This window comes from Epinephelus moara, chromosome 16, assembly GCF_006386435.1.
Source record: "Epinephelus moara isolate mb chromosome 16, YSFRI_EMoa_1.0, whole genome shotgun sequence".
NCBI classification, from domain to species: domain Eukaryota; kingdom Metazoa; phylum Chordata; class Actinopteri; order Perciformes; family Serranidae; genus Epinephelus; species Epinephelus moara.
The window spans coordinates 26,360,946-26,387,359 of record NC_065521.1 but is presented as its reverse complement, the minus strand read 5'-3'; the positions used below and the strand labels follow the sequence as shown (position 1 = coordinate 26,387,359).

General features: G+C 43.6%; 2 protein-coding genes and 2 non-coding genes across 5 annotated transcripts in view; all 4 read left to right on the top strand.

Moving 5' to 3' along the window:
• Positions 1 to 9,131, top strand: part of camkvl (CaM kinase-like vesicle-associated, like) — a 53,587-nt gene extending 44,456 nt beyond the window's left edge. The window contains exons 5-11 of the mRNA XM_050066064.1: positions 407 to 545; positions 3,244 to 3,364; positions 3,972 to 4,047; positions 4,217 to 4,353; positions 4,650 to 4,728; positions 4,816 to 4,903; positions 6,508 to 9,131. Of these exons, the coding sequence (XP_049922021.1) occupies positions 407 to 545; positions 3,244 to 3,364; positions 3,972 to 4,047; positions 4,217 to 4,353; positions 4,650 to 4,728; positions 4,816 to 4,903; positions 6,508 to 7,995 (2,128 nt within the window). The 3' untranslated portion in view covers positions 7,996 to 9,131. The remainder of the gene's footprint in view (positions 1 to 406; positions 546 to 3,243; positions 3,365 to 3,971; positions 4,048 to 4,216; positions 4,354 to 4,649; positions 4,729 to 4,815; positions 4,904 to 6,507) is intronic.
• A 414-nt stretch (positions 9,132 to 9,545) lies between these two features.
• uba1 (ubiquitin-like modifier activating enzyme 1) lies at positions 9,546 to 26,368 on the top strand. Of its 2 annotated transcripts, none has more exons than XM_050066060.1 (26): positions 9,546 to 9,745; positions 12,858 to 12,974; positions 13,059 to 13,117; positions 13,245 to 13,413; positions 14,615 to 14,749; positions 14,842 to 14,948; positions 15,046 to 15,136; positions 15,235 to 15,367; positions 15,456 to 15,553; positions 15,815 to 15,961; positions 17,036 to 17,212; positions 17,447 to 17,554; positions 17,661 to 17,741; positions 19,018 to 19,170; positions 19,791 to 19,956; positions 20,054 to 20,250; positions 20,350 to 20,414; positions 20,632 to 20,827; positions 22,208 to 22,282; positions 22,378 to 22,567; positions 22,739 to 22,824; positions 24,064 to 24,156; positions 24,262 to 24,453; positions 24,775 to 24,876; positions 24,972 to 25,072; positions 25,162 to 26,368. In XM_050066060.1, exons 2-26 carry the CDS (start codon positions 12,858 to 12,860, stop codon positions 25,295 to 25,297), a joined length of 3,174 nt encoding a protein of 1,057 aa, XP_049922017.1. In that variant the 5' UTR covers positions 9,546 to 9,745; the 3' UTR covers positions 25,298 to 26,368. The 2 variants fall into 2 exon arrangements, with proteins under 2 accessions (XP_049922017.1, XP_049922018.1); XM_050066061.1 differs by lacking the exon at positions 9,546 to 9,745 and adding an exon at positions 11,224 to 11,439.
• LOC126403613 (small nucleolar RNA U6-53/MBII-28) lies at positions 20,989 to 21,109 on the top strand. Its single transcript, XR_007571340.1, has one exon. It is a non-coding gene; the product is annotated as a small nucleolar RNA U6-53/MBII-28 (small nucleolar RNA).
• On the top strand, positions 24,566 to 24,685 carry LOC126403614 (small nucleolar RNA U6-53/MBII-28). Its single transcript, XR_007571341.1, has one exon. It is a non-coding gene; the product is annotated as a small nucleolar RNA U6-53/MBII-28 (small nucleolar RNA).
• Positions 26,369 to 26,414: the final 46 nt, after the last annotated feature.

Sequence of the window (26,414 nt, the reverse complement as noted above, 5' to 3'; positions counted from 1 at the left end):
TCAAAGTCGTCTGTGTGTGTGCATCAGTCTGTTTATGAGTTGGTGTCTGTTCATAGCTCACACGTTTGCCCCAGCCAATAGTCCTCCTGCTGAGGGCGATACGTGATGATCACACCCATCATTTATACACTCTCCGAAGTTAACCAAGTCTTTTAGAGTAATGACCAATACTCTAATTTTTAATTGCTCAGCAGTGCTAGCTTCGGGCCAGAAGAAGCAGATTGCCTTACTAATGGACAAAAACACAAGAGCACAGGGCTTTTGATAACTGCGTTACCGAAAGCTTAAAGTGAATTATTTTGTTGCAACATGTGGTTAACAGTCGCACCAACTTGCATTCTTTTTTATTAGTATATGTGGCGATGTGTGTGCTGATGTTTCTGTGTGTGTGTTTGACTGCATGCAGTGCCACAGGAGGAGATGTATTTGACTGGATTCTGGACCAAGGGAATTACACAGAGAGAGACGCATCCAATGTCATCAGACAGGTCCTGGAGGCTGTGGCGTACTTACACTCCCTCAACATAGTTCACAGGAACCTGAAGGTACACACTCACTCTCTGTCGCCCTCTCCCTACATTATGGCATCGTATGCGTGTGTGGTGAGCGTCAGTACAATAAAAAAGATATAAAAAGATTGTGATTTGCCTCTAAAAATACAAGAAGGAATAAAACAAAGAGATTTAGAGAATGAGTGGCCTTGTTTGCCATCACACCCCAGAAGGCAATCGTCAGTGTATAGTCAGCAGAATCTCTTTAGAGACACATAAAAGCACTGCGCTGCCATGTCAGTTAATGACTCAACATTTGATAACCTTTTTAGCAAGGGAGCAAATGCTGTCTTTATGGCTTAATGCAATCTCTAGTGATACTCGCACAGGCAGACAGATTCATATCTTTAGCCCCCATTATCAACCCATTAGGATGGAGTGAAAGCATGCCTTGGGCTTCAGACTCCCCCTTCTGGTAGAATCCAGAATTTTCTTTCAGCCCATATTGTATGTATATACAGTACATAGTATATATGATATGGACACATGAAACTGAATGAAAATTATATTTTGATATGAGCACAGAAATAGAGATGCATTCATAAAGGCAGGCCAAGATTTATTTAATCGTCATTCAACCAGCAAGTCCCTTGAGATAGAAATCTCTTCTCCAAGGGAGACCTGGCCAAGACAGCACACCAGTTACAGTTTAAATAGAAATAGCACACGGCAGACAGGAAAATACAACCATGCTTCCTCTAATCAGGTAGATATGTTTCTGGTGTGTTTTTTTTCTTCATCTGCCTTGTCAAGAGATGATATATGATCAACACTGCACACAGGGTGATTAAATATTGATTAAGGCAGTTCACCCATCACCTCTTCAACTGCTCATCAAATATATAAGAGAGGGAGTGTTGAAGAAAAAGCAAACAATACTGAAGTTTATCTTCTTTCACTGATGGGACTTCAGTGGTCGAAACAGCGTGTGTCAGTGGAAATCAATGGCCAGGCGCTGCAGATCATGTACAGGAGAACTTTATCTCACTGTCACAGACTGTTAGACATGCACTCATGCACACTGAAGACTGTGATGACACAAAGTTGTCAGCCAGTTAACTCTGAATTGTGCATACTTAAAACACACACTGATCACTGATAACTTCCGACAACAACTGGTTTCCCTTCTTTTCGCTACAGTATGATAATCAGTCTCAACAATCAAATGAAACACCGTGTCTCTGAGTCCGAGTGTGTGTATGTATATGCATTTGGTTATGTTTATGATTCCGCACCAGTGACAGCCACGGACGAAGGCATTATGTTTTCAGGTTGTCCATTCATCTGTCTGACTTTCCTCAAATTTGGCAGAAATATCGCAACAACACTCAGACTCAGTGATGAACTCATTACATTTGGTGGACAAAAGTCAAAGGTCGAGGTCACTGCGTCAAGATCACCTATGTCACAAAACTTGTTTCGGGCAATAACTCAAAAATTCATTTGCTAATTATGATAAATTTTGTGTCTATTAGGATAAAATAATGAAGTGATGACATTTTAAATCCAAAAGGTCAAAGGTCAGCTTTACTGTGACATCATAATGTTCTGCAAAAGCACTTTTCCTGGCCATTACTTAACATTATAACTCAGGAACAGCAGGGGAGACATTTGGTCAGATTATAAAATGGTGACACTAACCTTGAATGCCCACGTTCAAACTGTGGCGATTTTATAGATCTTCTGTGCTGCCAAGTTGAAGATGTGTGTGAAATGTCCACGTTTTAGAATTTTTAGCTTCTATGTAGCAACATTTATATTTGAAGCATTGTCTATGGGTCTGAACATGGATGTAAACTGCAATTCGACTGGAGGCATACAACCAAAGGTGGTAAATGTAGTTTAAGATTACACTGTCACCACTGTAATGCTTTAGCTGATGATCCAAAAGTTCTTGCTGGCAGTTCAAAACAAAACTTACAAATCAGTTTCAACATTTAACTTTAACTTTATGGTCCCCAAGGGGAAATTTAAAACATATGCCATTGCACCACAGTGGCATATGTGCAGTAGTTAGCATTGTCGCCTCACAGCAAGAGGGTTCCTGGTTCGAACCCAAGGTGGGGGGGGTTCAAATCCTGGAGTTGGGGAGGCCTTCTGTGCGGAGTTTGCATGTTCTCCCCGTGTCAGCGTGGGTTTTCTCCGGGTACTGGCTTCCTCCCACAGTCCAAAGACATGCAAGGTTAATTGGTGACTCTAAATTGGCCGTAGGTGTGAATGTGAGCATGTATGGTTGTCTGTCTCTATGTGTCAGCCCTGTGATAGTCTGGCGACCTGTCCCGGATGTACCCTGCCTCTTGCCCAATGTCCGCTGGGATTGGCTCCAGCCCCCGCAACCCCAACAGGATAAGCAGTTACAGAAAATGAATGAACGAATATGCTTAAATTTTCAAATGATCTTACTGACCACTTAAATATGTGATGCACTCTGTTCTTGTCCCCTGTCAAGAGATTGCCAAGTAATAATAGAAAAGCTGACTCTACTGTATTGGATTCCCTAAACCACTGAAGCCTCCTAAAATGTGCCATAGTTGCTGAGACGTTTTACAGTTTGTGGTGGTATTATCATTCGATGTCCGCTGATTATTAGTTCTCATATGTTTGTAGCACTGAATCAGTTCAATACAGTGTAGGGTTGTAGTCTGCATGTATTTGTATGAAAATAATTAATTCTGTCCATCATTTTGTTTAGCTGGAAAACCTGATGTACTACACAGAAAACAACCACAACAAAGTCGTTCTGCGGGATTTCTACCTCTCAAGGTTTGAGAACGGACCCATCACAGAGCCCTGTGGGACACCGGAATACCTGGGTAGGATATACTCTGTTTACAGCTAAATATATAACTTTACTACTCTGTGTTTCTCCATCTCTCATCCACTCATACGCCCTTCCATTGGCTTTACTTCCTGTTGTGAATGTAGGCCTGTGGGCATCCTTTACCTTTTGATGTCTTTACTTCCTTGTGCTTTTGAAGATCAACATCTGTCAGAGATAAACTATTATAGTGAAACTCGTACACAGAATTGAAAGCACCTAACTCTCGGCCTCCTCCCACTCCTCCTCTCCTCTCATATCCTCTCATCTCCTGTGTGCTGTCTCGCTCTTCTGTCTCTGTCTGAGGTTTATGCGAGGGCAACTTGGAGTGTAGAACTGTGCTTTGGCCCTGTTCTCTCCAGTGAAAGGTCAGGATAGTTATTCATAATGCTGAGCGGAGTAATTAGGCAAATAAATAAGGAAAGGGAACAGAGGCCCTGACGGGAAAAGGAATGAGAGAGATAGAGAGTGAAAAAGGGAGCTCTTGTCTGTGTGGGGTGGAATTATGGATGCAGCGTGATGGTTTTTAAATGAAAAGCCGGCCACTCATATTTGTCTTCTTCTCTGTCTTTGTGTCTGCTCTTCTCTTTGCTGTCTCTCAGCTCCTGAAGTGGTGGCTCGTCACCGATATGGTCGTCCTGTGGACTGCTGGGCTGTGGGTGTCATTATGTTCATACTGTGAGTCTCACATCAGTGATTACCAAATATAGATACAACAAGCAGGCCAGTACAAACTGAGCAGCATATAAGATTTCAGCTGTTGTTTATAAAGGACAATTTCTGGAGTTCATGGTTTGAAAAATAACTTCCCTTTCACTGTCTCTCCATCTACGTTCTCCCTTTGCAGCTTATCAGGTAACCCTCCTTTTTATGATGAGACAGAGGAGGAGAACACAGATCTACACAATCGCATCATCTTCTGTCGCATTGTTGCCGGTGACTTTGAGTTTGATTCTCCGTACTGGGATGACATTTCACCTGCAGGTACACTGCTCTACCACACGATGGCAATAAATACACAATTGAGTTTTCAATGGCATTAAGTATTGGGCGTGTTGGTAGTTAGGAAAAAAGTCTGCTTCTCCATCTGTTGCCTAAATTTAAAGAGGGATTAAGTCAGATATTTATGTTCACATAGCCCAAAATTACTTTATCTCACATTTCACAATGAAATGTGTCACCATCTTCCATGTTTAAAGAAAAATACTTTTTTCCCTAAAGTCCCATTATAGATGATGCCACTTACATTGACCTTTATCTCTTTATTGTTTCTGTCTCAGCTAAAGAGCTTGTCTGTCGACTCATGGAGGTAGACCAGATGCTGAGAATCACTGCCCAGGATGCACTTTGGCATGAATGGTAATTGTGTGCACATAACCACAACAGCACGAGCGCTTTGGCACAGGGTTTTGCGCTCACTTGTATGCTGTCTGTCACCTGTGCCAGGATTGCAGGGAATGGCGCATCGGAGAAGAACCTGAAGGACGGTGTGTGTGCCCAGTTTGAGAAGAACTTTGCAAAGGCCAAATGGCGGGTATGAATTCACTCTTTTTTCCTGTTTCTAGTAAATGAAGTTTGTGATAATACAGCCAAGTAAGCAGAACAGGAAAAGGAGGAGACGCAAGCTGAATGCTAGGGCCAATAATAAAGATGACTACAGTGAAAATGATGCCAATAATTGCGATGATAATTGGTCTATTTGTAATGATGATTGCACATGAGGCACTTTTAGCTCAGCGTACAACTCTGCAGCAGTATATTTTAAATTTGCAAACGATAAGGTCATTAGGATGTCCTGGGGGTGTGAATGCTGAACACCGAGAGGGAGGAAGTCAAGATGGCAGTGCTGACCTAACAGCATAAGTAACAGTTATAACCCTCTTCTCTCTTTCCCCATGTGGTTCCCAGGAGTTGAAGGTATTGTAGTTCATATCGAGGGAGAGTGGAAGGACAGAGCGTGGGCAGAAACTCACCTTCAGTCCGGCATGATTCAATAACAAAACATCTTTCCAATGGCTGAGCATCCTCTTGAATTTAAAGGAGGTTTCTATTGGTAAAAGTGTTGATAATAATCAACCAATTGGGAAACCTCAGTCAGCCTTGAGATGTATTGACCATGTTTGGGCTGGTGAAACTCTTCTCATAAGCTCTGTTCCTGCCCACTGTCACTCCTGTCCTGTCCCAGAAGAGATCCATCCACTCTGCCCCACTTTTCTTCATTGGATTAAGACCCAGATGTTCAAAGTGGCCCGCTCTGCTCCTTTCTTACTCCTCATCTGCACTAGCCTATGAAACCAGATATTGACAAACGAGATAATTATCAGCAACAGGGAAGAGGGTTTGCTCATTGCTTGTGTATTTTTCTATGTGTGTAGATAAGGAGAGGGAGAAAAGGAAAGGATATAAGGGATATAGGCCACTGTGGACTGTTTAACAGCAGTGATTTGAACTTTAAGGCCCTCTGTCATTCCTCTTACGTGAATCCTGGCTCATTGCCCCATACTGTACCTCAGTGTCACATTCAAGTCATACTTGAAGCTATACTGAAGCTTCTCAGTCAAGCCATATTGTATCCTGTGACATTTCCTTATCCAAATGGCTTTTCACTTCCAGAGAATCAATTCCCTGGTTTAGAAACAACTTCTAAGCTCACACACTTTCCCTAACTCCTTGAGTGTTTGTAGATTGAAAGGAGTCAGATGGGGGTAAGAGTGAACGAGGAAGAGATTTAGACTTATCTGTTCACTTACCTTTTCCAGACAGCAAGCAGTCAAGGAGTGGCTTGGAGAGAGTGAGTCTTGAGATTGATTTAAACCAGGGTACAATATTTCATAGCCTCCTGGAAGTCAACAACATGGCACCAATCTTACTGCACTGTCACTTCACACTAATCACATCTCAGCGCTTAGTATGATGACGCTAAATCATGGTGTCGTGACAGGCTTTTTGTCAAATGCTTGTCTTCAAAGCTTACTTTATATGCTTTGTCATAACCAATATAGGACCAAAGTTTTTTCTTTTCTTTTAGGGAAACAAGTCAATATGGGTGTTAATGAAAAAACAACATGCTGTCAATCTAATTCTCTTTACATGGCTATCGTTCTCTCCTTTGTTTCTTTGCCTCTGTCTGTTTTGCAGAAAGCGATCCGTGTCACCACCTTCATGCAGCGACTGAAGAATTCGGAGGCACTGATTGACAGTTCAGCCGAGGCTCAGGGCAGTGAGGAGGCAGGAGATGGTGAGGGGGGTGTGTCCCAGGGGACAAGTGATGAGGGAGACAAAGGGACAAGTGATGGAGGGGTGACGTCAAGTAGTGTGTCTTTAGAAGTTACTGTTGAAAATACACCAGTGGGTATGGACCAGGATGAGGGGAGGAGTAAGGCCGGAGAAAAACAGGATGAGGCAAAGACAAGTATGGGCCCATCAGTAGGAACTTCCCCATCAGATATTCAGGAGCCTTTCTGTCAGCAAAGCCAATCAAATGCAGCCCCCAAACTGGCACAGGAGGAGCCTGATAAGGTTGGTGCAAAAAGAGCAGCAGGTGATGGAACTAGGAAAATGGCTGCCAATTTGGGTCAAAATAAAGTTGTTCCGGAGTCCAAACCGACCCCTGTGAAGACGCCTGACCCCTCCAAGCTGTTGGATGGTTCCTCTGGCGCTAACCTTGACAAAAAACACACATCCGCCTCCCCTGATCCTAGCAGCAAACGCAAAATGGCTGCAACGCTCCATGGCGCTCCACCCACAGCTTCTGCTGCTGCAACAGCCTCACCAGAGAAGAGGCCGGCCACGCAGAGGGATGAGAGTGATGGAAGTTGGTGTCAGACACAAGTACCTGAGGCAGTGGCAGAAAGGTCAGTGGCAGTGGCTCCAGCAATGGGTCCTGGAGCTGGGGTGGATGTAGGATTAGGAGTTAGGTTAAGGGGTGATGCTAGCCCTGTGGGTAGACGGGATAGAAATGCCAAGACAACAGACAGATACAGTGCTGAGTTTAGCATAGCGAGGCCAGGTCCTGCAACAGGACAGGGTTGTTATTCAGTAGGCAGTTCTGCTAGTTTGGGCCGTCATGCCACACCGTACAACCCAGAAGTTGGGACTGTAGGGATGGGGATAGCAGGGGGCTATGGGAGTCCATACAGTTCCCTGTACACGAGTGGAGGAGGGGTAGGGATGTACGGGACTGGGCTACCACATACAGGAGGCGGGAGCAGCACTACAAGCGACTGGCAAATGGACAGTGTGATCGAGCAGATAGAGAAGCAAATGGCTGCCGTGCTGGAGAAGATTGAGGGAGACATGCCTTCACTGCTAGAGCAAATAAGTGACTGCCCTGCCGAGCCACCACGCGCCAGGAGCACACACGCCTCGCCCGCCACCTCCCGTGCACGCTCCTCACAACACTCCACGACTGCAACCTCAGCCACTCCTCCACCTCTTCCAACCTCTCCCAGGCCCGCGCTGCCATCTCTCCCTCGTCTTACCATCCCTCCTCCCTCCTATCCCCCACCCTCTCCACCCACACAGTCCTCACCCCAGGCTGCAGGAGAGCAGGAAGACACAGATGGACAGAGGGATGCTGCTCGATCCAGCCAGTCCCCCAGAGCTGGGATGGGCAGGGGGCTATGAAGCAGGTGTCCATGATACAAACACCTGGCCAATTGGATTTATAGTTTAAATTTGACGGTTTAAAGACTCACCCAGAAGTATCATCCAATTACTTCCCAGAGGAAAAGTAACCATGCAGTGTTTGGTTTGGCTGTGTTTTCATATTGAGAATAGCAATTAGATGGAAAACTTCCTATGCCATTCAAATACTCTCATGACTGGAGTGTAGGAGGAGTACTCTACTGACTTTCTCTGTATGACAGCTGCAAAGAGAAAGTTTGTTTTTCATCTCAAATCCAGATTGTGCGCATGAATGCTTACCCCAAAGCCTCCTCATATTGGAATCCAAGCACTCTGCGCAGTTTGCAAATTATGAATCTACACAAATAAGAAAAGTGTGGTAAAATTCTCAGCTAATTGTGAGCGTTTACAGTGAGGAAGTATTATGATTTGCATTATTCCCTATAAACTGTAAATACATACAACGAACTGGGTTCCTTATTCTTGTTCTCCTCCCATGTTGTAAACTTCCTCATATCCAAACTGACATTTACTTTTTTAAATCAACTCATCCTATTTCGTTACTTTTCATTCCTTTTTATTTATGTAGCTATTGATTTTATAGCGAGGCTGCAAGGTCATGAGCATGCAGTCACACAGAGTTGTACAGACGTTTGTGAATCTAAATGGATCTGGCCTTTCCACTGGCTCCTGGAGATTGAGATTTGTTTTATTATATAGTGTATTTAAACTTGAACTGTCACTCAGAGTCTCGTGAGTCGCTCCAAACCTGTTGGACAGCTGGGGAAAAATGTTAAGATGCAAGATATTGTGTAAAGGCTTTGCAATAACACACACACACACACACACACACACACACACACACACACACACACACACACACCCTCTTCTTTTTTCAAAGTTCTCCAGAAGTTTTGCCCAGACATTTTGTTTTCATTTCTCTCCAGTTTTGTTGACACATTCATTTGGTATTGTTAATTGGACAATAATGTCTATATTTGCTCCTTTTTATCATGTAAAAAAAAAAAAAGTCTTTCTGAAGTTCATTCTGCTTTTGGATCTATGTAATACCGGGTTCTGTGCTTTTCTCCTGAACAAGTCTAGACATCCACTATTCTGTCCCTATGTAAACTGTGCTCTGTTTGCAAGTCTTTCAATAAAAGTATAAAAAATAAGCTTGACTCGAGTTGTTCATTGGTTGTGTAATATATATATATATAAGGATTCAAAGAGAGGTATTATATGATATTGTCATGCCATGCATACAATTCCCAGGTTGCCTTGCGCGGATTTCGGATTAGTCTATACTTGTGAAGGCGCGGGGGTGAAGAAAACATTCTTTACCGTTTAACATACGCTTAAACTATGTAATACGGTAGAATTCGACACATTTTATTTTCTATGTGGTGTGGTTGAACATTAAAGAATCATAATAAAATGTATTTGTACTTACTTAATTTGATTCGCTTTTCGGTGACCCCTCTGGACGGCGATAATGGTCGTGCCTGTAACGTGCACATGTTGCTGCTTTGCTTTGCTTTCAACTGAAATAGAGTGAGGGGAAACGGTTCTGGAACAGCCGGGCAGGCAGCCGTCCAGCGGAAAAACTCACACAGAGCCCGCCACCCTGACACACTTTTCAGTTTGCAGTCAGCGGCAGTGTTGAATTGTCACATAGTTATTTTAGGTTTCTTGCTTAAATACAAGCCGATTTTAATACTACAGATCAGGCCGAGTAATATCGGATGTGGTAAGTTCTGCACACTTGTGTAAGCTCTCGTCTTGGTAGTGTTAGCCCCCAGCTAGTTGGCTAACGGTTAGCTAGCTAGCTAACGTAGCGGCACAAGTAGGAAAAAGTCGTTGGGTGGCTAGATAGCTCGAACGCTAGCTGCACACAGGCTAACAACTACGCAGTCGTTTGATCTGCGTTGCTGGTAGTCGTTAACGTTAGTTGCTGTCGGCTAACTGAACCGTTTCAGCTGCTCGCCTCGGCTAGCCGTAGCTAAGACGCCACTGGCACGCGAAATTGGAATTTGCACATTTTGTGTGCACGAGAATGCTGTGTTAATTAATGTTGTGTGATGAATAACGTTTAAGGTAGCAGGGGAGCTAGTTGGCTACAAACATTAGATGGACGCAATGTTCAGAGGCAGACATTAGCTAACTTGCATCACGCAACGTTTGCTAGAACATAATGGCAGTATTTCATCTCGGTGGATGTATTTTGGTGAACGTTGCGAAAGGACGACAGTCGATGTTATCTCAGTAACGTTGCACTGGCTTGTGTCTCCTCTTAGCTGGCGAAGTTGGGAAGCCTGTTAACGTGACATTAATGATATTCACATGTTTCAGCTCCGGTAGAATGGTGGAAAATGGTGTATTTATAATTTCGCATTAAGAAGATGAGAATGGGGACCCCCTCGACATGTGTACCCGAGAATATGCGGCCCACTCTTTTGCTGGGCCTTTGTCATTTGCCAGGCACCCCCTCCCCCAATACTCCTCCTCTGCAAGGAATGCTCACCCCTAACCTCAATGTGACTGAGGGCCCAGACGCTCAGCATCTCCACGGCTAGCAAGTAGCCGACCTAATGTTGTGCCTCACTCAGTTTATCATAGGGGCACCATCAGACTTCACTTGTGATGCGTCTTGCTGGACCCAGGGAAATGATAATATCTGCAAACCACAATGCATACATCAGTTGGCGTTGTAGTGAGATTGTATCTAATTTGGTTAACCATATCCTTTGATAATGCATCGTGGGATTGCTAGTGTTGGTCTTGTGTGTGCAGTGTAGCTCCACAACGAGACGACTCAAGCTAACATGTCACTGAAACAAAGATGCTGTTATTGTTGGATGTCAGTCAGCACCGATAGACGTGGTTTTCACTTGGATATTATCGCAAAATAGTCCGTGTTTGGGTCTTTGCTTCCCTGCACTTGTGTCAGGCATGCTGTGCACGTTTTGTAGAAGAATCACAATATGTTTCTTCCATGAATTGGTGGACTGGTGGTCCTTGCAGTTCATTGTACAGTAATATACATGGCATGCATCTTCTGCTTGCAGGGGCGGGATGAACGCGCGCTGGCTTATGTATAGCAGCCAATGAGCTGCGCGCCTGGCCGAGCAGCGTGCTCACAGCCACCCTTTCCTGTTGAATATTTCAGCCCATGCGTCACGGCTCCTCCGCCCCTTTCTCCCCATCTGCCATTTTGGTTTTGTTCCCGTCTGCAGTCGCAAAGCCAGCAACGCAATTACATAGGAGAGACTCTCGGCACAACGACATAGTGACTCGACAATATAGTGCAGACCATCCTAGTCCGCATCGCGTTTCTCTTCTTTGTACCAATCGTCGAATTTTACAACCATCGTTCCTACTGACATCTAGATACTGCAGGAGAGGAGCGGGTTCGCATTGGGAAGGGACCGAGAAGGATTATTGGTAAGGAAAGATAAATCAATGGAGCACGAGTGTAATGGCTAGTCTTTCATTCGCGGAAAATGCCAGCATTGAGCGATAAAGTTGGACGGCGGTTTTTGTTGGGTGTCGAAACCTTAAATCATATTAGCAGAGGAGCTGTGGTAGCTAGTTGTCAAAATGAACCCGTTGCTGTCTTTAGCGAGCAGGTTGCATCTAGCTACAGCTGCTAGCTTGTAAAGTTGTGTTCCGCACTGTGGGGGAAATGAAGGCCTAGGCCGAGCCGCTAATGGAGAGGCTGGCAGGCTGGTGTTTTCTTGCCTCTAAGTTATTAATGTTCCGACTCTCCACTTTGCCAAATCACTTAACTGATTAGCGACACGCAACCTGCTTAATCTGGTTACTCTTGGTGTTGTTAACCGATATGTGATGTGTGTTTTCGTAAACGTTTATAATGGTTAATACCAGCTCTGTATGAGGTTGTGCAGCACCAATCTCAGTGCTTTGCTGTATCATGCCGGATGCCTTCATTTTCGTTTTAGACGACTGTTCTTGTGACAGTAAAATGTACATTTTGATGTGGCTGGTTTCTGTTGAAGACTTGGATGTGGGGAGGTTAGGTTTGACTTATAGGGCGCAGGTAACTTTAGCTGCATTGGATGCGGAAATTGTGCCCGAGTATGTTCAACCCGCGATGGGAATGTGTTCGCGAGACTGCGGCCTGTTTCACTTCCCGAAGTGGTCGTCGTCCGGATTAGTTAATCACAGCGCAACGTCACTTGGTATTATTTTTAAAGCATTGTTTGCCGCTAACGCCCTATTTTGTTACACCTTGTACCGAGGACAGCTCCAGCGGCATTGTACGGTCCTTGTGTCCACACCTGCAGGCCACCGCGAGGTGTTGCTCACTTTACCGCAGTGAAGTTTTAATGATTCAGCTCTTTTTGTTAAAACGATGCTGGCGGTCCTTAAATACCGGTATAATGGACAATGGAAGTACATAAACAAGCCAGCCCTGTCTCTGAGCGTGAAAAGGACTGATAATGCTGCTATTCATGTCTCTTCCCAGGCTCAGTTCGTTTTCTAGCAGATTTGTGTTTGGCCTGCAGCCAGCCCAGCTGCTCCCTAGACTAGAAATCCTCTCTTCAACATGAAGGGGATTGGGTAGCATTGAGCTTGGACACTTATAATAATGGAACTGTAGCACTGAGTTGGAATTTTTTCACTTATTTTAAAATTAATTCGCAGCCACGTTGTTTTGAAAACCTTCATGAAATATAACCGTGGACACTGGGTTGCCTCTGTTTGCTTGATTTATTTTATCATTTAACCTGACAAACATAAATACCCCATATATTATCCATTTATAATGCATTAATAGACACAAATGTTGACATAAGTTAGCATGATGACAGTCTTTAACAGTGTTCGTTGATGCGCAGATGTCCAGCTCGCCGCTGTCCAAGAAGCGTCGCTTGTCAGGAACAGAGACGAAGACGGGATCCCACTGCTCCTCCTCTAACTCTGTCAGAACTGATCTGTCCCACACACCTGCCAACGTAAGCACTATTCCATACACTATATGCTTTTGGTAAAAAATTAGTTGCAGAAACTGATCGCAGCCCCTCTTTGTGTCTCCCCAGGGCATGGCTAAGAATGGCAATGATGCTGAGATCGATGAAGGCCTGTACTCCAGACAACTGTAAGTCTGATCTCTGTGGATTTTTTCTGTGATTCAGGAAAACTCTCAACCTCTTGTATTTATTTATTTTTTGCTGGTTTTTAAACAGTGCATAGTTGTGCTGATGGTGCTTCCTTCCCTTCTGCAGTTATGTGTTGGGCCATGAGGCTATGAAGCGCATGCAGAGCTCCAATGTCCTTATCTCTGGCATGAGAGGTCTTGGAGTGGAGATTGCCAAGAACGTCATCCTGGGAGGAGTTAGAAGTGTCACTGTGCACGACCAAGGAGTTGCAGAATGGAGAGACCTCTCCTCTCAGGTGTGTGGAAGATATTCCCATTTTGCAATAGTACAGCAATTTTTCCTTCTTTATATATTTGTTAAATTTATTCACTCAGCCATCGTAATTTATTGGATATTCATCTGGTGTGCCATAGTCTTTGAGCCTGATTCCAAAGTGCAATGTGGCTCTATCTGTTATGAGTCACTCGTTATGTAGTATTGTTGCCATCCTAAAAGAGTGCTGCAGCTACCCCCACCCTTGATAACCAAGGGCTGACCCAGATTCATCAGTGGGTGGCCTCTCCCTCGGTCATAATCATAGTAGAGCTAAAGCCTGTTTTAGGACATCATTACAGCGGAGAGATTGCTTAGGTCCATCAGTCTGCAACCCTCAACTCTGATGTGTCCATTTCAGGCCCGACAGATAAATATGTTAGTGTAGGCTCAGCAGAGACCTCTTTATTTGTGACCTCACAGGAGTGTATAATTGGATATTTAAGCTGTATCTGAGATCACCCAGTTTGTGTTTAACCTTGTGCTCTCAAACATTTCTGTTTTAGCTCCTGGCATGTGCCTGAGTTTCCCTTCTTATTGAAGCTGAATTGAGCAGCACGTGTATATTTTTGTCACTTGTTTGAATCAATCACTTAATATGGGGTCATGTGAAATCCACATTTCACTAAATTTAGAAAACCCATCTCTTACCCTCGAATTTTGGCTTTTTACATCTGAAAACAGATGTGAAAACAACAACTTACTGTTCTAGCTGGATGACATTTTCCTCAGCATTGCCAGATTCCTGCACCAACATGTTTGGGCGTTGGTCAACAAATTTGTGAAAACATCAACTGTCACCTGGAGCTCTCTCTGATTGCTTATTTTTTAATGTTGTTACAGGCAATTACTTACAAACTGGCTATGTTGAAACACTAAATAAATCATTGTGAATATTGGGAGGTCTTTTCTAAGTACATGATAGCTGTGATTGGCCCAATTTGTCAGCCAGCTGAAAGAGAGAGCAGAAAGAAAAGACATAGCTGTTTTTTGTTTTGTTTTATCTATTTCAGTGTTGATGGAGAACGCTTCCAAAATGACACAAAATCCTTAGTATGGACAGAAGTCATTTGTAACAGTTTTCAGATGTCTCTGTTCTTCTTTTATTGCTATATTTTGCACTTATTGCTTGATCGTCTTAGTATACATTTTCAGTGACATCTTATTTCTCATTGTGTGGTCAGTTTTACCTGCGGGAGGAGGACCTGGGCAAGAACAGAGCCGAGGTGAGTCAGCCCCGTCTGGCTGAACTCAACAACTACGTTCCTGTAACAGCCTACACCGGAGCGCTCTCTGAAGAATACCTGACCAAGTTCCAGGTATGACTAGGATAAAGGCTAGCGCCCCACTCAGTTCAGCAGTCAAAGAGGAAAGAAAAGCTGGTGTTAAAATTTCTCTTTTTGTGACCCAGGTGGTCGTGCTGACTAACTCCACTCTGGAAGAGCAACAGCAACTGGGAGAGTTCTGCCACAGTAAAGGCATCAAGCTGGTAGTTGCAGACACCCGTGGTCTGTTTGGGTAAGATCCGACCCTTCTGTTTTTTTACATTTTTAATTTGGATTGTGTTCATGTTTGTCAGTGTCTAATGTCTGTGTTCACTTGCTGTGTTTTGTAGCCAGCTCTTCTGTGACTTTGGTGAGGAGATGTTAGTGTTTGACACCAATGGAGAGCAGCCGCTCAGTGCCATGATTTCCATGATCACCAAGGTTAGTAATTACATCTGGCCAAGCATTCTGTTACGAACAAGCTTGAAGACCGCTTTTTATTTTTGACACACGACATTGCTCACCTTTGGTTTCTCTAGGACAATCCAGGGGTTGTGACATGTCTGGATGAGGCTCGTCATGGCTTTGAGAGTGGAGACCATGTCACCTTCACAGAAATCCAGGGTATGACAGAGCTCAATGGCTGCCAGCCAGTGGAAATAAAAGTTCTGGGTAAGACCGGCTTCTATTAAGGAAAAAACTACTTTTGGTTTGTCTATTTCTAACTGTTACAAGTTGACATGACTTCTTCTCTGTCCAGGTCCCTACACCTTCAGCATCTGTGAGACAGCTGGCTTTACAGATTATGTACGAGGAGGAATTGTCTCCCAGGTCAAGATGCCCAAGAAGATTTCATTTGTAAGTGGCTGCTGTTTTTCGCACTCAAGTTGGGTCATGGTGACACAATAGTGAATTTATAAAATAGTGTTTTCCTTTATAAGACCTTTTGGAGTGTGACCCTTACTTGCATTTTATGGTGTATTTTCTTCCCCATTATTGTCCCTTGTCAGCAAAACGGCATCTAATCTCATCACAATACTGATGCTATCACATTATCTGCTGATGCCATCACCAGTGGAAAATGTTCAACCTCACCATCTCTTTGTTGTCCTTGTGCAGAAATCCATCTCTTCCTCCATGGCTGAGCCAGAGTTCCTCATCACAGACTTTGCCAAGTTCGAGCGCCCAGGGCAGCTGCACGTGGGCTTCCAGGCCATCCACGCCTTCCAGAAGAAACACAACCACCTTCCTTCACCTTGGAGCCAGGTCAGTCTTACATTATTATTATTATGAATACCGCAGTGACTTGGAGGCTTATGTGATTTGATTTAATTTGATAGTAGGCTTTATTAAGTGTAATAACAGTCAAACGAGACGAGCCATATTATTAGGAAAGATGTAAGTAATAAAAGTTTTGGGCTGTCACCCTCTGGTCAGTTGGTCGCATGCTCTTGTCCTACGAAATTCTCATTGGTCAGACAATGTGTCCACCACAGCGTTTCTTTTCCCAGCTGAGAATGGCAGTTGTTCAGCACTTGTGTTTGTCCTCTGGTCTTTGTTATTTGTCCCGCCCCTTCACCGCTGTGAATGGACAGCTGGTGACAGTGACAAGTGCAGCATTTTACCCAAAGTTAAACATTTCTCAACTAATTTTTAATAGGAAAACAGATGAATGTCACAGAAGACATTCAGTGTTTGATTCATCAGTATGGATCTATTTTACTAAGTCTCCAAAAAGACACTGCTGTTTAAGGCTGGATTATAAAGCTTCTGAAAGGGATACGATCACAGTGGAGTCCTAGTTGGAGCAGCAGGATGGCTAATGTTAGCTATTGGCTAAAAATAGTTAGTCTCTCTCCTACATGCAGCGTCACAGATCTTTAACATTAGTAATGTTGTGCTGTATATGACATCTTTATCCTATAGTGTCCTGTATGTCAGATTGTTCTCATCAGTCTTGTTGAACGCTTATTGGTGAGACAGACTGGGGCATGCAGGTCAGGAAGAGAATAGTGCAGTGCGCAGTTTATTTTCAGATCATGTTACATTGGAGATCACGTTTATTTTTCACTTAGGGCAAACTTATCAGAACACAGAGTTTGATTTAGTTAATATAGAAATAAAGTGCTTTTTTTTTTTCCTTCATTGACCAATCGATTGGTTGAAGAGTACGCATAGCTTCAGCCCTGTAATTAAGCCTCTCGTTGCATAGAAAAAAGCATATCACTGTAGGATTATACATGAATATTTGTGCAGTACTGCATGGCAAAATATACACTCAATTAGTATTAGTGAGTTTTCTTTAACATGTTGTAACATACTGAGCTTTGTGTATTCCAGGCGGATGCTGATGAGCTGGTGGCATTAGCAAAGGAGGTGAACTCTGCCCAGACGGGATCGGCTAAAGTGGAGCAGTTGGATGAAGATCTTCTGAAAAAGCTGTCTTTTGTCGCTTCTGGTGATCTGGCCCCGGTCAATGCCTTCATTGGAGGTCTGGCTGCACAGGAAGTGATGAAGGTCAGTGGCAAACTGTGCAAATTGCAGCAGATACAGACATACAGTATCTGCTGTTTTGTGTTTTTGTTTTTTGAATCATGTTTTCAGCCCTCTGTTTGTGTAGTGCTGTGCAAGTTAAAGAAATGGGTCAGCAGGTGTAACTGATACCTGATTGGACTTGTTGTTCAAACCAATTCAGTTTGTCTGTCACAAATGCCTGGTTACATTTTTTTCACATGCTTGTTGTTCTCTTAGGCATGCACAGGAAAATTTATGCCCATAATGCAGTGGCTGTACTTTGATGCCCTGGAGTGCCTGGCTGAAGAGGAAGGTGTGGAGCTCACAGAGGAAGAATGCGCCCCTGTAGGTGTTCGGAGCACATCTCATACTAATAGTGAGGATTAATTCATGATGGTGATAAACGACAGTGTTAAACCTGTTTTTTTCTGTCTCTTATCTGTTCTCCCAGAGGAACTGTCGGTACGACGGGCAGATTGCAGTGTTTGGCAGCAAGCTGCAGGATATGCTTGCCAAGCAGCGCTACTTCCTGGTGAGTCAGCCAATGAGAAGCTCTCCAACACCTCTTCTGGCATCCTGTTGCTAGGGGAGATTTTAATAAGTCTGGTGATATTCTACAGTAGCAGTTCTCTGACATTGCCACATTGAAATATTTTTTACTACCTGGTGTACGGCAGGCATGCTCTTTGTTTTTCCTACAGAGCACTGTGAATGGGTGGTGATTGTTAAATACAGGGTTTTCGCTGCCTGACTAACTGAAAGGTCCGCCTTTGTATTATTGGCTGCTGGCTTGGTTGAGAATTCTGACAAACATGTTTTTTGTGCCTTCAATCAGTGACTGTTTGGATGCATTTGCACCAAGCATGCACATGTTACAGGCTAGGTTAGGTAAAGCTAGATTGCGGTGTGAGTCATGATTGCAGTGGGAATTATAATTTTTGCGTTTCATTTTGACGAAAAGAAATTTAAAATCAATGTGATTTTTGCTGGCATTTGGACTAAACAAGCATGTTCTGTATGTCTCAAATAATTTGTTGGTTGGGGAAATCTGTTGCACCACAATGCTTCATTTAATATGGTATGTTGTGACACATTTTACCTGTATTAAAATTTGCAGCTCCTGCCATACTGCAATTTTGATAATATTCCCAATAATTGCACAGCCCTAGTTACTGTGGTTACTGCAGTGGCAAAAGGCATATCTGCCTCTATTAGTATTGAACATTTTCAAACAATAACTGGCCCTAAAAAATAAACTGTTTGTCTAAATTAATGCTCTAAGTTTGATTTTAATTAAAATAAAGAAGATAGCAGTGTTCTTTAATAAAAGGCCAAGGACAGAGGAGAAAGAGATGATTGACTATAACAGACTATTCTAACATCTTGAGTCTACAGAAATAACTCTCTGACTAGAGAGGGGTGAGCGATTATACAAGGCTGAAATGTTGAGGAATTGCCTAATAAGTAAAGATTAACTTGAGTCTGATATTTATTTTCTTCACATCTAACAATCGGCACAGTAAACAAAGGGCATGTAGCTTTGAACCAGAATGACCCAAAAGCCGTAGCTGGCTTATAAACACACCTGATGCGATGTTATGTATACTCTGTATACTACACGATCCCTCACATCATGTTAATTTCTTAAAGCCACTCCTAAAGTGCACATGCAAACTGTGTATGCCTCTCATGCCATATACATTAGACCACTTTGTCTCAGAAAAAAAGGGGAAAGCCTTGATAAAAGACATTGAAAACATTCAATAAAGCTTGGATAGTTTACTCAGACAGGGGCTTTATCATTCCAGGTGGGAGCCGGTGCCATTGGCTGCGAGCTGCTGAAAAACTTTGCCATGATCGGACTGGCGAGTGGGGACGGCGTTGTCATTGTGACAGACATGGACACCATAGAGAAGTCCAACCTCAACAGACAGTTCCTCTTCAGACCTTCAGACGTCACGGTCAGTATCATTTTTGCTCAGCCCTGTCTGGTGGTAAATATAAGTAGGCGGTGCACATAAGTTTGCCATCTATCGATTGAATTTGATATTTCCGAGCAGCGCTGCGTATGGATTTCCTGCTCATTGTAACTGCTCCTGAGTGCACGCACTCTAACTGCTGCTGATGGATAATGTCATGATACAAGAGTTAATAGAGGAACAGAAGGCCTGAGGTCATAATCGCTCATTGTCGACGTGTTAGAGTATTGGTTATTACATGTGGTGCTAAATTAAATGCAGTGACCTTTCAAGGAGCAGATTGGTATTGGACACTATATCAATAATAGTATGACATTGTTTGCCTCAGTTTATTCAAGGGTGACATCATTTTACAAAATAAATTGTGTCTAGAGGAACCCACAACTGTCAGACATGCTGTAGGCTGTAATCACTGTTGAAGTGCCTTTATTGATGGTTCCTTCATTAGAAAGGACTACACAGAAATTAGAGTCAAGAGTATTTTTGTGTTGACAAATACGACCACTGCACTGGTTTCCTGCTGGTCAGTTGCAGTACTGATGTCAGTTTTTTAACAGAAAGTGAAAAGGTCACTGTTTAAATCTGTATGTATGTGGTAACAGAAAATGAAGAGTGAGACGGCAGCTGCTGCAGTGAAGCAGATGAACCCCTCCATCAAGATCACAGGCCACCAGAACAGGGTGGGCCCCGACACAGAGAGGATCTACGACGATGACTTCTTTGAAAGCCTTGACGGAGTGGCCAATGCACTGGACAATGTTGACGCACGTAAGAGACACAAACTTCAAATCATGTGGGATCTTGACATTTGAAACCAAACATTTTATTGAAGCTCTGACGTCTTGTGTTTGCACCCTTTGTGCAGGTATGTACATGGATCGGAGGTGTGTGTACTACCGTAAACCCTTACTGGAGTCTGGTACCCTGGGTACCAAAGGCAATGTCCAGGTTGTGATCCCCTTCCTCACAGAGTCCTACAGCTCCAGCCAAGACCCACCTGAGAAGTCCATCCCCATCTGTACCCTCAAGAATTTCCCAAATGCCATTGAACACACACTGCAGGTGAGTAGGCATACACTAAACTTCCTTTAGTTTCAACACTGGACTTCTGATTTAGTGAACTAAGTGTCTGATCTGTTCTCAATAACGCTTTCTTTTCAGTGGGCTCGCGATGAGTTTGAGGGACTATTCAAACAGCCACCAGAGAACGCCATGCAGTACCTCTCGTAAGTGGCCTTTCCTGTCATACCAAAGTGAACGTGATATAGCATGATCCCCCTAATTCTAGAGTTTGATATTAAGAAGCTTCTGTGGCACTTCAGACTATATTTAAACCGTGAAAAAAGAAATCCTATGCTTACAGTGATTCTTGATGAACACTAAGTGACAGCTCTTCACATGTTTGCAAGCAGCTCATGAGATTTCTGATCATTGTCCTTGCAGAGATCCTAAATTCATGGAGCGTACTCTGAAGCTCCCCGGCGCTCAGCCCGTGGAGGTGCTGGAGGCTGTTTACAAGAGTCTTGTCACAGACTGCCCCCACAGCTGGGCAGACTGTGTCGCCTGGGCACGCAACCACTGGCAGTGTCAATACAGCAACAACATCCGCCAGCTACTGCACAACTTCCCCCCAGATCAGGTACATACTGAGTTGACTGCATGATGGATATCACATCTGACTGTGAATGCTTATGTTTTGGTCTGGGGTCCCTCCTCCATTTTCATGTGGACTCAGAACATTGCCTTTTATTTTGTAATTCTCTGAAATGCTACCCGAATGTAGTCATTAGATGTTTCAAACTCCGATGATGATCCAGCCATGCTAATACTGATACACCAGGGAGACGCAGTGTGTCTGCCTGGGTGTAAGTGAGTGCAACTCACCTTCTCACGCTGATGGTATCAGTGTGTGCTGAGGAGAAATATAAATGTTCATTTTTAAATATGACTTCTTTGCTGTTCTTAATAGAGCTTTACCAGACTCAGAATTATGGTCAGTCGAATCAGATTCGGCTGCTCAATACGAATATTCGACTATTAGAGTTGTAGAATGTAGAATGTAGTAGCCAAGCTAACTATGCAAACGACAGATTGGGACTGTGCAACATTTTTTTTGCCTACACTAGATATCAAACAAAAGCCAGAGACTGAGCCCTAGTAGGTTGCAGTGAGCTGTAAATTCACCACTTCTAAGCAGAAGGCAGGAGATAACTTAACCTTGTAGCCTGATGACTCAAAGCCCCTCTTCCTCTGGGCAGCTGCCGCTGTGTACGCAGCAGCTTGTACTGAGCTTGGAAGAGAAGAGTGCTCACTCTGCAGCTAAATCTGTGGGACCAAAATGTGCCCAGAAGTACACTGCACACTGACTGCCAAAAAAAAATAAAAGGACGACCATTAGACTTGAGACTATCTCGGTCAACTGAGGTTCTCCGACTGATGATTCCACCCTCTGACTTTCAGGGAGCAGCTCCGCTCTTAAAAGAGCCCCAAAGAGCAGCAATATCTGGGCTCTGTTTGTGATGTTGCTAAGTATTCATAGTAGTGACACAGAGTGATTAAGGTGTGTTCAGCTCTAAGCAGTTGATGTATATAACAGTGACATAGATATAGAGGGAGGAGATTAAATGCATGACTTTTATCACTCCTGCTGTTTGACTCATCTGCAGCTAAACTGCTTTCATTCCTCAGAACTCCTCTGCATTCATCACATCAGACAAAATCTCCCAGCCTATCCCTTTATTGCACACAATACACTGGTGTGTGTGTGTGTGTGTGGGGGTGTGTGTGTGTGTGTGTGTGTGTGTGTTGTAAAATGGTTTAACACCACGGTATGAACAAGGCTTTAGGCCTGAAATAGACTAGCAATCACATATGGGTGTTCTCCTGCCTTTTACCGACATCATGACATCACGAGCTCAGTTTTGTCATTGAGATGCTGCGAATGAGGAAGTTAGTATGTTGAGTTTCTTAGTATTAAGCTTCACCCCTAACACATCAATTTATTATTTGTGGCTTTCAGCTCACCAGCTCTGGTGCCCCCTTCTGGTCTGGACCAAAGAGATGTCCTCACCCCCTAGATTTCAGCACTAGCAATGTAAGTATCATGTTATGTACACCTACTTGACCCTTTTCTGCTCTGCACTCCTCTATCAAGTCTCAGGATACTGACTGGAGTGCTCTCTTCTGTAGGAGCTGCACATGGATTATATAGTGGCAGGAGCCAACCTTTATGCCCAGACATACGGCCTGCAAGGCAGCACTGATCGTGCAGGCGTGATCAAGATCTTGCAGGAGGTCAAGGTGCCGCCCTTCACCCCTCGCTCAGGGGTTAAAATCCACGTGTCTGATCAGGAGCTGCAGAATAGCAATTCCTCTGTTGGTAAGACAGCAAATCTTTGCATGTGTAACAAAGCATTTAAAGTCATAAATCATGTTTTTGGAAATCTGCAGCTAAAGAATGTTATCTGAATTATACTTGTTGGTAATAGCTTGAATATTGAAGTCGTGGGTCATGTTATGACACATGTTCAACTGATCTCTTTGTATCTAGATGACTCCAGACTGGAAGAGCTGAAGGTCCAGCTGCCTTCCCCTGAGTCTTCCAACTTCAAACTGTGCGCCATTGAGTTTGAGAAGGTACAAAATCTTCCCCCCTCTGTTTAAATTCCCCTCTACTATACTATTAAAGCTTGGACATTAGGGGTGTGCCATATCATCTCATTGACGATAATAGCGGTATAGTTTTTAATATGATATGAAATATTCATGTTGTAGTACTTGGCGATTCTGACTTGTTGACATATAACGGCGAAACAATTACAGACACTGCGGTGGTTCCTAAAAGATGAGCAGCTTCAGTAGTGTGGAATAAATAAGTTGTTGTATCACAACAGCCTGCCACAGGTTACAGTGTGATGATTAGCTGAGACATGGTCGAGTATAAAGGTCCAGGTGGAGAAAAACAAACATCTTAGACATTTAGGATTTTGCTAAAAGAAGGAAATCGCCTATTGATTTACATATATATTGATCCCAGGGGACATTTTTTGTATTTGGGAGCTGTTTTAGTGTAATTTGTGGTAAATTTTATTTTCTTGAAGTATTAATATTGTATACAGAATCTGAATCTCACTCTGAGTCACTGTTGTTGCTTACAAATGTAAGAAATCAGACCAATTTTGTTTAGTTTTTACTGAATATTTAAAGGCAAACCATTTTATTGACATATAAAACTATATCACTTATTTTGTTGCAGTTCTATTGATCTATTGCAAAAATACCCCGTAATATCATGATATTATTTTAGGGCCATATTGCCCGCCCTATTGGACATATTTTCTGTGGACTTAACGTGCATGCGGTTTCTGTCATAATACGATCAAGGGTCTGTGTTGCTTTCGTATTCCACACATGCGCATTTCTCAATCCACACTCGATTGCATGTGATTGCTGTAATGCACCATAACATTTGGCAACTGCCACAAAAATCAAGAAAAGGAAGCATGCACATTAGGAAAGAAAATGGCAACTTCACAACAGCGAGAAGATCTCCTGTGTTTGTTGTTTTTAGGTGAACAAGAAAAACACAAAAGAGAAAACATCATGTGCAACTGCTTAACAAGAATAAGACCATTGATAGGGAATACAGTACATTGGTGCAAGAGCTAAGCATCAGTGAGGAGAGGTAACTGGATCATGTGCAGTTGGCATGCTTGCTATGTGAACAGACAATGCAGTCCATGCAGACGTGCGGAAGACGACTTTAACATCACATGGACATGAAAAGTTTGAATTGGCCTTAAGTCTGCAATGCAACCTCAACCTGCTCTAAGTGTATTCCTGTTTTTGTGACGGTTGTGTGTACTGTGTTAACAGGATGATGACACCAACTTCCACATGGACTTCATCGTAGCAGCATCCAATCTGAGAGCAGAGAACTACGACATTCCCCCCACAGACAGGCACAAGGTGACGACACAGATTTTTATGGCATTGACTTTTGCTTTACCGATGTTGTTTAACTCCCTGAAATAATAACCAACTTTGTTCTCTTTCTATCACCATCCAATACAGAGCAAACTGATAGCTGGCAAGATCATTCCTGCCATCGCCACTACCACGGCCGCAGTGGTGGGCTTGGTGTGCCTGGAGCTCATCAAGATTGTCCAAGGACACAAGAAGCTGGAATCATTCAAGAACGGCTTCATGAACTTGGCCCTGCCTTTCTTTGCCTTCTCTGAGCCCATCGCTGCTCCCACACACAAGGTACGAAGCTGCACAGGTGTTCGAACTGTGGAATATATTTTTACACCATTACTCAGTATGTTAGGAGTCATATCTGAGATGCTGCCCAAATGTAGTCATTGCGTAATTTGAGCTCCGATGACGATCCAGCCATGCTAATACTGATACACCAGGCAGATGCAGTGCGTCTGCCTGGGTGTAATGAGTGCGACTCACCTTCTCACACTGGTTGTATCAGTGTGTGCTGAGGAGATAGTAAAATATGTTCATGTATTGTAGAAAAGAGCAGCAATAACTGGTCGCTGTATTTCTGGCATCAATCCTTCCTCTTTGTTTTCACAGTACTATGAAATTGATTGGACATTGTGGGATCGCTTCGAGGTCACAGGGTTGCAGCCCAATGGGGAGGAGATGACACTCCGGCAGTTCCTGGATTACTTTAAAGTACGTCTTCATTGAGTCATCTCGTCACTTTGCCGCCACTTTGTCTCTGGCATACAATCAACTAAACCCTTTTTTCGTTTGTCTGTTTTTGTCAGAATGAGCATAGGTTGGAGATCACCATGCTTTCTCAGGGAGTGTCCATGCTCTATTCCTTCTTCATGCCTGCTGCCAAACTCAAAGAGAGACTGGACCTGCCGTGAGTATATTGTCAAGATGATCGTCTACTTTTTTTTTTCGTCTACGTTTTTATTCGCGGTCGTAACTGTGTTCTTCTGTGTCCCACAGGATGACAGAGATTGTCACGAAGGTGTCCAAAAAGAAGCTGGGCAAGCATGTGAAAGCCCTGGTGTTTGAGCTCTGCTGTAACGACCTAACAGATGAAGACGTGGAAGTGCCCTATGTCAGATACACCATTCGCTGAGCCCCGCACTGAACCCACCCACAAGGAGGGTGGGGATTGCAGAGGGGAGACGGGGGTGGGAGGGGGCGTTCGAAGTGAGGAGTTGTGGTGGGGATTGGGGATGAAGGAGTTGATCCAGATCAGCTCTATTTGATCAATCAGTTTTGTTTTTGTTTTTTTTTAGGCCTGTGGTTTGTGTAAACCTGTGCCTGAGTGTACATAGCCCCCGTAAGCTGATTTAAGGATACCTGTATGTGTGTTAGGGACCCAGTTGGTGCTCGGCTGTGGGAACAGGGGTGTCACTGGAGGAAGGGAGCATGTATACTGGACTTCTCGATGTCTCTCAGTTGCAGGACCTCTCCGCTCAGTTTGATTCTTAAGCCTTAGTGTTCTCTTGGTACTCACAGCCCAGCTAGCATCCCTCTGTAACATCCTCAACGTCTTTACTAGCCTTCGGCACTACAGGAGGGATCTTTTAACTCAGCCAACTGTCTCCCCTCCTCTCTACTTGCTCTCTTCCCTCCTCTATCCCTGGTCTCGTAGACCCCGTCCCACAGTACTGTTTTGTTTTTCAAAGATGCACCTCATTAAATAAAAGAAGTTCAGCCAAGGATCCCCCCAAAAATAGCAGCACATGTATTGAGAATCCATCACTGCCCTTAATTCTAACCCCAAATTTAAGATTGTAGAAGCACGTGAAGACACAGCTGAACCCGAGTCAACAGCCTCTCCTTACTGGAAAATAATCTGAGCATCTCTCATCGGCAGATTAGGAACCCTCGCCGGTTTGAGGCGCCCCCCCTACACCCACCTTATCTTAGCACTCAGTGGCTGCGGAGGGGCTCTTGCACATGACATTGTTTTTCTCTTTATTCTCTTTATATTTCATGTGTTTTTGTTAATTTCTATTTTATTTTTTCGGGGGTGGGGAGGGGCAGACAGAGTTTCGGCTCACACACCTTGTAGATCATAAAACTGTCTTCTTTCTACTTTGTTAACTCCAAATGACATTACAGTATAAGAGCAGGGCAATGAGATGTATCTTGAAATGGGAGCACTTAGTGTGATAGTGAATAAACATGTAAAAACACATCTGGACTCGTGTGGTTATTTGACTTCTTGTGGGGTAGTTCTGTTA

Bases quoted from the DNA above. Each gene is read 5' to 3' on its own strand.
- uba1 (XM_050066060.1), top strand. From the start codon at position 12,858: ATGTCCAGCTCGCCGCTGTCCAAGAAGCGTCGCTTGTCAGGAACAGAG. The intron at 14,949-15,045 runs GTAAGATCCGAC...TGTGTTTTGTAG, and splicing joins GACACCCGTGGTCTGTTTGG to CCAGCTCTTCTGTGACTTTG. The intron at 22,283-22,377 runs GTAAGTATCATG...TCTCTTCTGTAG, and splicing joins TAGATTTCAGCACTAGCAAT to GAGCTGCACATGGATTATAT.